The sequence below is a fragment of the Alosa alosa genome, chromosome 4 (genome assembly GCF_017589495.1).
Source record: "Alosa alosa isolate M-15738 ecotype Scorff River chromosome 4, AALO_Geno_1.1, whole genome shotgun sequence".
Lineage (NCBI taxonomy): Eukaryota > Metazoa > Chordata > Actinopteri > Clupeiformes > Clupeidae > Alosa > Alosa alosa.
In genome coordinates, this window is record NC_063192.1 from 14,313,955 (window position 1) to 14,327,363 (window position 13,409).

At 41.8% G+C, this 13,409-nt stretch overlaps 1 protein-coding gene across 3 annotated transcripts; it reads left to right on the plus strand.

Annotated features, from left to right (window-relative positions):
* Positions 1-6: 6 nt before the first annotated feature.
* ampd1 lies at positions 7-13,146 on the plus strand. 3 transcript variants are annotated; one of them, XM_048240488.1, is made up of 16 exons: positions 7-148; positions 3,591-3,596; positions 6,211-6,376; positions 6,626-6,734; positions 7,755-7,920; positions 8,296-8,515; positions 8,923-9,052; positions 9,364-9,558; positions 9,976-10,107; positions 10,187-10,350; positions 10,529-10,655; positions 10,886-11,049; positions 11,297-11,417; positions 11,863-12,036; positions 12,345-12,455; positions 12,836-13,146. In XM_048240488.1, exons 1-16 carry the CDS (start codon positions 130-132, stop codon positions 12,989-12,991), a joined length of 2,160 nt encoding a protein of 719 aa, XP_048096445.1. In that variant the 5' UTR covers positions 7-129; the 3' UTR covers positions 12,992-13,146. The 3 variants fall into 3 exon arrangements, with proteins under 3 accessions (XP_048096445.1, XP_048096446.1, XP_048096447.1); XM_048240489.1 differs by lacking the exon at positions 3,591-3,596 and having other exon boundaries at positions 22-148; XM_048240490.1 differs by lacking the exons at positions 7-148; positions 3,591-3,596 and adding an exon at positions 4,258-4,292.
* The last annotated feature ends 263 nt before the right edge of the window (positions 13,147-13,409 follow it).

Sequence of the window (13,409 nt, forward strand, 5' to 3'; positions counted from 1 at the left end):
GCCATGCTTCATATTGCCCCCGAACGATGCCATGCGCCACACTTTCCCGCTGTCTCGACTCCGTGCCTGACCAGCAGTGCACTAACTCCCAGTCCTCAGGCAGAGTGTGCGTGATAGGGAACCGCTGTCATGTCCAAGTTAATGCCAGGTGAGTCCACCGCCTGCGTTTGTGGCTCGTCCACTCCATGGCCAAGCAGACTCCATTGTAAGAGTTGAGTTGATTTAAAGACTGTGCACTGTGCATGTTGGCATGTTCAGTTGCTGAACATGCTGATTATTCATGGAAGGTAGCCTGCTATAACTAAGGAGCTTGCAACGAGAAGTTAGGAACGAAGTCTGGAAATGCAGGATATGGCATTTGTCTAATGACCGTGTTCACATAGGTTATGTCACTCCTAAACAGGGTTTATCCATTTCTTCAGTTTTGCCCCTCTACTTATTTGACAAGACATTGTTCGTTTTTTTAATGCCCAGTGGCAATGTGCTGTTGCAAACTCTTGCAGCTTTACTGACAAGACCAACTGGTATGATGCACTAGGGTCATTAAACCACCATCCAGTCAGCTAGGGACTCAATGGCTTCTCATTACATGAAAATAAACCCGTGGCTTTATCCAGTAGACCTTGCTGTAACACCTGCTGTTATATCCTATTGTAAGTAATATCAACCCAAAGGATTTTACTTGCCTCTTAATGTTACATATGAGGCAATTCAGGTTGAGCCTTGACTGTGAAACTGAAGCATATTTTTTACTTGGCTCAACTTGCAAATCACCTATAACTATTCATAGATTGTCTTAGCCCCACCCTCATGAACAAAGTTTGAACTGTTTGTCTGCCTAGATAGATAGATACTTTATTGATCCCCAGGGGAAATTCAGGAACCTGAAGCTGAGATCACAAATATTAGCTTCTTTTTTGAGTGATTTGGTCTGCCTTGTGACTGAAGAGGCAGCATTTAAAAAAAAGATGTGTGTGTGTGTATTTAAGAGAGAGTATTTGTGAGGGTGTGATCTTCACACAAGACCATGACCAAAACCCTGATAGGTTACTCGTGTGCCATGTTTTACCACAGTGCCCATCACAGCTGATGCCCAGAACAGCTGTGCTGAAATTAAAAGGTTGACCATGACATATGACTGATTCCACCTGTCTGTGTGTGGAGCGAAACCAGAGCAGAGGGGATTAAGTTGGGCCAGCCAGCCCAGTGCCCACCATGAGGCAAGCCCCCACGAGTCTTTGGCCTGGCAGCTCAGATGCTGATGACAGGATATATATACAGATATATAGGGACCTCATAATATTTCTTCTTCTTCTAGAGCGTATGTGATATGTGTTATAACCAAAGATATTTCGGGAGGGGGGTGGTACTTTATTAGAGGTGTGATATTATTCTTTTCATAGTGGACTGTTACATGATCTCAGCTCTGCATTCGTGTTTCCCATTGAAAAATACAAGTCCTTCTTTCCTTAGTCTATGACAGTGAACGAAAAGGTGCAAGGATGAAAAGGCTCTTCATATTTCCAACACAAACATTGATTTGTATCAACTCATCTCCTAGTGCCATAGTCTACGACTGTCGATGAAAGGAAGCCCTCATCATAATTGCTCAGCACTTCTGAGAAGTTATCACATTGGAGACCGTTGGAGACCTTTTCTTCTGCCCCGAGGGGTAAAAATAGAAGCCCTATCTGTTAGAGTGGAAAACCTAGGCACCTACTGAATGTCATGGGGTGAGGGTGAAGGATAGATAGAGAGAGGGTGCAAAGAGACAGGACACTGGTGGTGGCGAAACGGTGTAAAATAATATTTCAGGCAGCTTGTAAACACATGAATGGCTTTTGGAGGCTGTCCATTACAACCATGAAATCTGATACACTTTATTAAGGTTTATTAAGGTCAGAGTTAATTGAATCAGTGTCCCTGTGGCTTTTCTAACAAACCAAAGACTTACAGTCTTGGAAATGTAACTGGCGTCAGTGTTAATGGCTCCTTATAACTTCCTCCTCAACTAAAAAAACAATTACTATGTAGCATGAACGTACATGGCGAGAAAAGACTTTCTACCGAGGTGTTCCAACATATTGTTTTGTTGTCCTCTGTACTCGGAATTCTGCCCCCCACAACACTGTGGGCCTTCCAACCCAACAGGAGAAGAAGGAAAGGTACCAAGTAAGTATTCAGGGGCCTGGCATCATCGTCATCCTCATCGTCGAGGCGTTGGGTTGGAGCTATGCTTGTCATGGGGATGGGAGTCACCGTCCATTATACTCCCATTCCCTGCATTCTATCCAATGGATGGAATAAGTGCTATTTATTTCTCGTGGCACAGTTGACCTGGCACACTGTAGAAATGCTATGACCCCCAGCTCGAGTATTGTAGTAGAGTTACCAACACATCACACTGTGTGTGTTGGTAACTCTACTACAATAAGTAGTATGTCTACTACAAAAGTGTGTGTATGTGCATTTGGAGAATAGAGGTACACATTTATTGTTCACATCAATTTTGCTTTTCATGTTTGAGTGCATGTATTTATAATCATGGTTTCTTTCCTGTCCAAAATGCCATCATCCTATGTTATGGCTCTGATACAGGGTCAAGCCTTGGCTGAGGCTAACAGTAGTGCATTTGGAAGAGTGAACAGATAAATGAATAAATGCCTTTCTGTGCGCGCCATGGACCACGAGAAGCCAGTGATCTACATTTTTTCCACAAACAAGATGCTCTTTGTGTCCACATCTGTCTTGTTTGATCCCTCAAAGAATGTCTGTTTAGTTTGACCATATTGTCAGAGAATCATGTGGGAACTCAGCTCTGCATGACTATCTCTCTTCACCTGCCATCCTGTCTTCCCACCTACCTATCTATCCATCCCCCCCTCCCCCCTTGTGTATCCTAACTTATCTAAGATGACTCATTTCTTCCCCTTCACACCCATATCTTCTTATGAATTCATGACATTTAATTAACAGTTTTTGCTAGCATTTATTGTAAATAGACAAATGTGAAATGTAATGTTAAATGTAAAACATATTTTTATTTTTCCACAATTGATATGGAATCCTACGGAGCCCCTAAGGGGACATGAGCAAAAAAAAAATCGAAAGTTTAGTTTCATGTGCTCACGCGAAACTTTCATGTGCTCACCTGAAACTTTCATGTGTGCACGTGAAACTTTCAGGTGCGGACATGAAAGTTTCACGTGATGAACGTTTTGTGTGCGCACACAAAACCTTTTCACATGAAACTTTCATGTGCGCACAAGAAAGTTTCACGTGAGCACATGAACGTTTGTGCGCACACAAAACCTTTTCACATGAAACTTTCATGTGCGCACATGAAAGTTTTGCGTGCGCACATGAAAGTTTCACGTGAGCACATCCCCTTAGGGGCTCCGTAGAATCCTAAGAATAGATCCTCATTAATTGCTCATTAATGTTCATTAATTGTTAATAATGTCAATTAATAATCCATAAATCCATCACCCACTGTCTTTAACCCATTAATCCAATGCCTAACATCCTTGTCTCTTTATTTGCTCTGTTTCGGGGATCCTCCACTTTTTCTCTTGGGACTTGATATTCAGATAAGAGTAAGTACGACCTTCGGCAACAGACTGCAATGTTTAAGATTCTGTCCAGTTTAGAAAGCACTGCTTCAATCTGAAAACATGGAACATGTTTGGGAAAACAAATACAATGCTTTTATTTGTTGTCCCATGAGTGTGTGAGTTGTTGACGAATAAATAGATAAATCTTTAGATAGAACTGCATGAATTTGTGAATATAAATAGGAGTTGTTGATCTTTAGATGACTAGTTTGGTGTTTTGTTTGGCTTAGTGACATATGTTCATCATGCTCATTTGTGTGTGCATTGCTGCAGGTCAGTGCAAGCCATGTGTCCCTCCTGTTAGTCTTGTACGTCCCTGCATGTTTTCCTTATGGAGAGTGGTGAGATGACATCACTATGCACAGCCATAAAGGACCAATGCACCTTGTCTACAAAGCATGCACTAGATTACTTTGGTACTCTGTGTGCATATTCATACAGTGATGCATACATATTGGACATTATTTATTATTATCACCCGGAGAGAAGAAATACTCTTTTCTGATTGGCTGGTGGGGTGGCTATTAATTCTTAATAACAGGACACCGTTCCATATCAATGCTTATGAATGGTAACTATAACAACCATAATAGGACTACGGTTGCAGGCTTCGCAACAATGGAATCAACTGTAAACAAGCTACCACTAACTGTCCATGCTATCGATGGCCAATGGAAGGTGAACAACAAGCTGAACTTGAGCTTCTTTTTAAACGAAACCGCATGTGGGGTGTACAACGAATCTCGATTAGTGGGTTAGCGAGGTATGTTGCGCTCAAAGCTAGGGTATGCTGTGACACGAAAGTGGATTTGTTTTAGTGTCGCTATATCACCATGGCATCTTATGCTGTCAACCAAACCTGGTCGGGAGGAGGTTATGTGCTAAATTATAGCTCAAATCGTGTAATCTACTAGCCTGGCGAGCCAGACCCACATTAAAATGTAGGGTCTGGGCACTCACCGTTCGCAGTGCTCAGTTCGAGGGGCGGGATAATCAGTTGTCTTTCAAATTCCCTATATAGGACACAATAGGATATTTGTTTTCAAGTAGCTTCTAGCAGGGAATTCAAGCCAAACCGTTGCAACTCTGCCGTCAATCATTATGTTAAGCCCACCAAACGACTCTATACACGATTTCAATGCCCAGATTAAGTTTCGATTTCTGGAGCTCACAAGCCAATGGAGAGTTGCTAGACTAGCCCTGGCAGCTGCCGCTAGGGGCGCGACTAGATTTCTAGGCTAGTAATCTACCGCCCACTGACCAATCAATTGTCTTAAAAACGAAGTTATCCCATGTGTATGATTCTGTCATATATCTTACAGGTGGAGCTCCGCCTCTACTAACATTTTGGATCTCGAATGCGCTTTAATAGTGCTGTGCGTGCAAATATCCCACTGTGGACGTGCATACCATACAACAACTGATGACAATTGATTTATTTGATGTTATAGGTTAGACACAAAAAATTACAGCAGTGTAGATTAAAGGGGTGGTTCAGGATTTTGGACATAGGACCTCACTTGCGCTAGCCTAGCACCTGCAAACTCTGCAATTAGAACGACTGGATGAAACGTGTTGAAAACGGTCTCCACTGATAAATGTCACACTTGCTTACTTGGAAATGAGGTCCTATGTCCAAAATCCTGAACCACTCCTTTAAGCTATCGCTCATGAATCGCTAATTATTTTTAAATAGAGGCGGTCTTGTGCGTCTCAACGTTTCACGATTGGCCAACGTCATCCCAACACCGAGAATGCGCACAGATCTGAGCTGAAAGCCTAGTTTGACAAATATATCACATAACTGCTATCGTAGTATCACTTAACGTATACCCCTGAGTCAAGGCTTTGTCAAGCCTCGATATGTCTACATAGCCTAGATATGTCTAACGTGCTTCGTAGTATACCCCACGCGTGTTTCCTTTGCTTTACAGTGGCAACCGGGTGATAAGCGGGATAACGGCCTTCGAGGTGTGTCCAGTTATACGGAATGAATGGACTCGGGCGGAGGCAACTCCCCTCCGCTGCGCATCTGGGAGTTTTTTGCCACTCGCCCTCGTCCATTAATTCCGGATGAGGACACCTCGGCGGCCGTTATCCCTTAGCCTACGTATTATTATGATTATTATTTGTAATGTATTTTTATTTAAATAATACATTTAAATAAATTATGTATCCTTTCAGTTGTATTAGCAAACTATCTTAAATAATGAATATAGATAGAGTTTGGGACTAGGGATAGGCTTGGGTTTTGGGTTTTTGAAATACAATATGTATTTCATTGTTAATTTAGTTATCCTTATACTGTTATGGAATAATTGTAGAGAACTTTGAAAGGTAAATAACTCCGTCAGCACATTGCTTGTTTAGTGCACTTCCAATATTTGTTTACTGGCAGCTGAACTAAGAATATGTATGTGTAAAATATGAGCTGGAGCCTCCTAAGCTCTTATTTCAAATTCTGTGTCAGCTTTCATCGTCTTGCTATTTTTAAAGGGAAAATGTCTGTCCCCCTGTGTTGTGCCTGCAGCACAGTTTGACCAGTGTTTTGAGTCGGCTTGTCATGACCTAGTTATTGTTCTTTTGTGGTTCCCAGAGACGGATGATAGCATGCGTGCCTTTGCCGAAAAGGTGTTCGCATGTGACTCCAAGGATGAGACCATTCGTGATGAGGTCTCTCTGTTTGACGTGGCGGACGATTGCCCCATCCTCCACCAGGAGCACTCCAAGCATCTGCAACGTGATGACAACATTGAAAAGAGGTGAAGACCAATAAGTTAACAAACAAAACAGATGTGAATATATGTATCAATAAAATGTTACCGCTGAAAATATATAAAGTACATGCAAGCATTTTTGCCTCTATAGGGCTACCAGTCATATATTTCTAGGATCAAGTTTAGCCACCATATATATCACCATGTTATATTACATCCTATCTGTGCATTCTTTTCCATTAAGTTTCCCATGGGTTTCCCTGCCAATGCGTCATAACTCTGTTGTTTTCCCAGGAAGAAGATGATGTCCCGTGCCCGTGATGTTCTCTTGGAGGACAAGCCAACCTACTTGGAGGTGCCTGACTTCCAGAGGGTTGCCATCATAGGAGACTTTGCCACTGGGGTGAGTTGTGACCCCCCCCCCAAAACTATCATCTCCCTCCAACCCTCTCCACACACAGGGTTCCCTATCTTTATATTTCTGTATGTCAATCACTCTACATTCCTCTTTCTATCTAATTATAACTCTCTTACTCTCTCTCAAACCGGCACATACATACAAATCAGATACACACAAACATATACACATACCACAACTCATACATAAACAATCAAACATGCATACCTGTTCAAACACAAATACACACACACACACACACACACAGTAGGCCTGTCTTTCTCAATCATGGGACATTGATCGGAATGGACAGAGTACACGAGAATAGATCAGTCAGAGCCTCAAGTAAGAATCCAGCTGGGGTTGGTCCTGGCTTAAGTTTCAGGGATGAGTCTGTGACATTTAAAAGCGAACATGGTGAAATGACTGCACAGCGGCATGTCACACAAGTAAAATACATTACATTTTCCATAAATCCTCAGAAAATGTTTTCTTAGATTCTAGTGATTTCCATTATTTTGGTTTTATTCCACCCTTGGTTGGATTAAACGTGAGGCCCGTTTGTTCCATTAACGCAATTGTATGCATTCTTATATAATTCTGTAATTCACATCGGCTTTTTCTATGGAGTACAGCTAGACAGGCAGACTTAAGGTTTAATTCATGATTCTGACACCATACACATTTTCTTCAGTGAATAGCTCTTCACTGTATTCTGACTGTATTCACTCTGGAACTCTGGTGTTTGTACACAGCCCTGGCTTTTATTTATTTATTTTTTTAAATGGGAAACAAACATTGGCTGAGCAATGAACAATCCCAGCTTCAGGAGCATGGCAATTAAGGGATGCAATTTGATCATCTACATCACCCTTTCAACCAAAACCAAATCGTGGACTCTTTTTATGCTTTATGCTCCTTTAATGCTTCAGTGAAGTGGGTATACAGTATATATATATATATATATATATATATATTTTTTTTAGCTTCCACAAAAGCTTTATCCACGGCATCTGCTTGTTACAGGTAACCATGGATGATTTTGAGCTGTCTTGCAAAGGCCTGTACCGTGCCCTGTCCATCAGAGAGAAGTACATGAGGCTTGCCTTCCAGCGCTTCCCCTTCACTGTCTCTGATTACCTGTGTCGTATTGAAGGCAAGACTTGGAAGCCTGAGGACCAGGTGCACCCAGGTATAACTCTGCATTAATTTGGTCTTCAGTGTATCAGTGCTCAGAGACTCCTTGAACAAAAACAATAAAGTGCTTAGTCCAAGCAGGATGATAAGAAATACTGCCTCTTTGGAAATGTATGTAATGTACTGTTTCTGTTTGAAACTCTGTCTGTTTCACATTGGGTGTGAAGCGGTAAAGCGCAGAAATCGCTGAAAGCACTCAAATCAATTTAATTTAAATTTACAACTATTGATCTCTGTGATAAAAAAAAAGGACTTTTTCTTAAATATGTTGCTGTCATTGTAACCTATGTAGCAAACTGTCACCATTGTGCTGATCAAAATTTTTGCTGATGCACTATAAGACTGAAATGATCTCTGATGTCTGTTTCAGTGTTCACTGCTCCACCCAAGGCTGGAGAAGATCCATTCGAGACAAAGTCCTTTCCCGAGGACCTGAACTACGTGGCACGCATGCGGGATGGTGTCGTCTGCGTCTACAAAGACGCCCAGGCCTCCGGCAAGAACGAGTCCATTGGCCTGCCGTTTCCTGACCTCGCCACCTTTATTGACGATATGAACTTTCTCATCGCTCTCATCGCTCAAGGTCCAACGTAAGGTTTTCTTGAACTTTCTTGCGCAGTACAAATACAATCTGAGGAAGAAAAGGTTTTCTGATTCTTTCATGAAAGGCAGAAATCCAATACAGAACCTGATGGAACAGTTCCTCAGGATGGAAATGGTTTCATGCTAGATCTGACAGCAAAGAAGTAATCAGAAGGATAAACCACAGGCGAATCATCAAACCCTTTGGCTATAGATTATGCCTGCAATCAGAATTAGTATGTGTTATAATGGTGGTACAGTACACCAAAATACATTTTCCAATATGCAAAGGGCATGGTGTCTTGCATTAATGCCTAATGGATCAATTTGCAATTCTTGGAACTTAAAGGTTATTTTACCACTATAAAGTTACACAATATACCCTTTTTAAATGTTGCCATTGGATATTGTGCAGTAAGACATACACTCACCGTCGTCTGAAGTTCCTGATGTCCAAGTTCAACGTGCATGAGATGCTGAATGAGATGGAGGAGCTGAAGGAGCTGAAGAACAACCCCCACAGAGACTTCTACAACACCAGAAAGGTGCGCAGTTCATGCAGTGTCATCTGTATCATTTCACATTTACATTTATAGTTGGTCTTTTAGCTGATGCTTTTATACAAAGTACACAGTAAAGATGTTAAATTCCTTTTGTTATTTGGGGGCAACAAGCAAGCTAAATTAATACTATATGACACATGACACAGAATACAACAGCATTCATTGTCTGCAGCCAATAAAAGACTTAGATTAATTGCTGGATAGGGTACAGGATACCAGCAAGATACAGATGAAGGTGACACCTTTTTCTTCTGTGTTTCCCATTTGGCTTTGTCCTTTTATCCATTGGGCAGGTTGACACCCACATCCACGCAGCTGCCTGCATGAACCAGAAGCATCTGCTTCGCTTCATAAAGAAGTCTTACCGTGAAGACTGTGACCGTGTGGTGCACAAGCTGAAGGGCAAAGAAGTCACCTTGAAGGAGCTGTTTGATCACCTCAAAATGCATCCTTATGACCTGACTGTGGACTCACTGGATGTGCATGCTGTAAGTCTGCACAGTTGCAACAGTGTCCATGTGTATGTCTATGTGGAAGTGTGTGTGTGTGAGAGAGAGAGAGAGAGAGAGAGTAAATGAGAGCCATTTTACAGGCATACAGTATTTATTCCATTCTATAACTATTATTACATTGATCATGTTTACATGCACATCAGTAATGATGTTTATTACCCTGTTATGAGGCTTATACCGGGATTGATCATATTTGGAATTGCCATTTACATGAAACAGAGAAACCTAGTTATTTATTTACCCACATACGTGACAAATGCTTGTGTCCCAGTGAGTGATTACTGCTCTCATTTACTGCGTTCTTGTCAGGAACTATCAGAATTCGGGATGGGGTGTGCACACACAACACACAACAACGGGATCCTGAGCCGCTGTCTACTCTTTCCTTCTTAGGGCAGACAAACTTTCCAGCGCTTTGACAAGTTCAATGCAAAGTACAACCCCGTGGGAGCCAGTGAGCTGCGTGATCTCTACATGAAGACTGAGAATCATATTAGTGGAGAGTACTTCGCTACCATTATCAAGGTAATGCATACTCGAGCATCCGTCACTTTGCTCGAGCTGAAGCTGAACCACATCATCAACTTTGACCTCTCCAACTTAGGAAGTGGCTAGTGACCTTGAAGATGCCAAGTACCAGTATGCCGAGCCCCGTCTGTCCATCTATGGCTGCAAAGCTGATGAGTGGACCAAGCTCGCCAGTTGGTTCAACAAGCACAGAGTGTTCTCCCCCAACCTCAAGTGGATGATTCAAGTGCCTAGAATCTAGTATGTTGTTTTTGTCCTCTAATGCATCACTGATGACTTGTTGATCATTTCAGTAATTTCTGGTCAAGTACTGAAATGATACTGGTGTAATTTCATTGTTTGTTAATCCATTTCATTTCACAATCTGGATTTACATTTAGTTTTATTGATGATAACTGTGGGTTGTATGGTGTTTTAGTGATGTTTTCAGAGCAAGGGACTTTGTACCTCACTTTGGAAAATGTCTGGAGAATATTTTCCTGCCTGTCATTGAGGCTACCTTAAGACCCCATGCTAACCCAGAACTCAGTGTCTTCCTTAAACACGTGAGTCATTACATCATATTATTTGTCATTTCATGACATTACATCTCTGTCAGTGTACAACACTCTTCATGAGAGAAGAAAGAACACTGTCCACTATCCAGAAAAGCTTTTGAAAGGTTTCTGAACACTGAAGGAAGAGGAAGGAAGTCTTCCTTGCTAGCAAACATTACTGATGAGTATGCAGGACATGACACTGTCCAGTTGTATCCATTCCCTAACTCTCTCTGCAGGTTACAGCCTTTGACAGTGTGGATGATGAGTCCAAGCACAGTGGACACATGTTCTCCACCAAGAGCCCCAAGCCTGATGAGTGGGAAATTGTGAAAAACCCATCCTATACTTACTACATTTACTACATGTATGCCAACATTGCGTACATCAACCAACTGCGCAAGTGAGTATCCCACACCCTGATATTACAGTTTGCAGTTTGATTCACACATGAATTATACATTATACTTAAACACATCAGCTTAGATATTCTTAGCTGAAATTAAATGTATAAGCCTATGTGTTTAATAAAGTTGACATTATGTTACTGTATGTTGTGCATGTTATTTTGTCGCTGGTGTCTAGATTTGTTGGGTAAGATTTAGAGATGCCAGTGTGAATATAACACATGGTGTATGTGTGCTTTGCAGGGAGAGGGGAATGAACACATTCCAGTTCAGGCCCCACTGTGGAGAGGCTGGAGCTGTTACTCACTTGCTCGCCTGCTTCATGACTGCTGACAATATCTCTCACGGCCTCAACCTGAAGAAGGTCAGTAAGCACAGGCACACGCTCACACACAACACACACACACACACACACGTTCCCCCACACACACACACATACACACACACACACACTCTCAAGGGGGCAGTTGTACACACATATGCACACACATTGCATCGCATGCCTAACAGATTTCCAGTGGTGTCAACCAGTCAAATACACACTTATATATCTGTCATGGTCCCAGACAAAGGAATTCCTGTGCCAATGCACTGGACATTCACCCACATGCACAAAGACAACATACAATTCTCAAGTCACGGCCTTGACAGCATGGCTTCACACACCCTTAGGACGTGCCCACATACAGACACATTTGTTTGTGTATAGAGTGCTATAGACACATATATACTTTACATAAACACATGCTTTACAGGCTCACACAGCCGATGACCCTTTATGTTTAATCTTCCTGTTGTCTCTCTTGCAGAGTCCAGTGCTGCAGTACCTGTACTTCCTGGCTCAGATCCCTATTGCCATGTCTCCTTTGAGCAACAACAGCCTGTTCCTCGAGTATGCCAAAAACCCACTGCTGGAGTTCCTCAAGAAGGGCCTGATGATTTCGCTGTCCACTGATGACCCCATGCAGTTCCACTACACTAAGGTTGGGCCTTGCTATTGTCTCATTCAGAATGCATGGATGTGTAAAGTTGTATGGATTTCTTTTTCAATGTAATTTGAGCATACATTGAGTATCGAATATGAGATGTTGAGTGATGTAAAATCACTCAGTGCATGTAAACGTGCATTTTCCTACATAAAATGATCTAAATGACCTATTACAGCGGCATCTCTATAACAGCGACACTTATTATTTTGCAGATTTAGTATATATCAGTAATTATTTGTCAAATAAGGCTTAGTTGAGTTGTATGGGGGAAAACCCTAAATTGTGTTACTTTGTGGCTTTAGGAGCCCCTGATGGAGGAGTATGCCATCGCTGCTCAGGTGTTCAAACTCAGCACCTGCGACATGTGTGAGATCGCCAGGAACAGTGTGATTCAGAGTGGCCTGTCCTTACAGGTGGGGCATCCTCCTGTGAACTCTTATGCAAAAAACACAACATACAGGATTTCACCTGAGAAGCAGTATGACCAGAGCTTATTTAATATTCACGACTAAACTCCAAACATACTAGAATTTCTTTGATGCCAAGACATTTTGAGATACTGATGGAACTATGAAAGATCTCTCAGCTGAGAGACTAGACTAGACCATAGACTATGGCACTAAATGCTTTTCACTTTGTTACTGCACATACACACTACACACTAATGCAATGTTATGACTCAAGTTGTACAGTGCTGCCTGAGAAGAATTTGTAGCATTGACATAGGATGTATAAAGCCTCAGCTGGATTGGTGTCTTAGCACTCATCGCCTTTCATGCATCTTTTTCATCAGGAGAAGAAACACTTCCTTGGTGAAAACTTCTTTAAGGAAGGTCCTGAAGGCAACGACATTCGCAAAACAAACGTGGCCCAGATCAGGATGGCGTACCGCTATGAGACACTGACATACGAGCTCAACCTAATCCAGGAGTGCCTGAAGGGTGACTAAATGGCCCACACAGTGATGACAATTTGGTCTCCTTTCACTGGTCTTCTTTGTTACATACATACAGGTACTAAAGTAATAACAAATTTACTGCTGAACAAAACTCAGAGACATGAAATTAGCTCAAATGAAAATAAAGAAATGTGGTACAAAAGTGATTTCATGTGTGTGCTGAATCTTCCTTTCACAAGAAAGAAAAAAAGAGAAATTCCTGGACCTTCGGTTATGCTTAACCAATTAAAAATGGTCCTTCTTGTCATCTATAAAGCCTCTAGTCTTGTACACCACTCACTCTTACTAGGCTTTAGGCCATTATTAAGAGGGAATGCAGGGGTAGTCTAAGCTTGGTTCTTGCCAATGTAGAATTTTTACAAAGCATTTTAAAAAAGGGTACAAGATGGAATGCACAATTTGTCAGTCA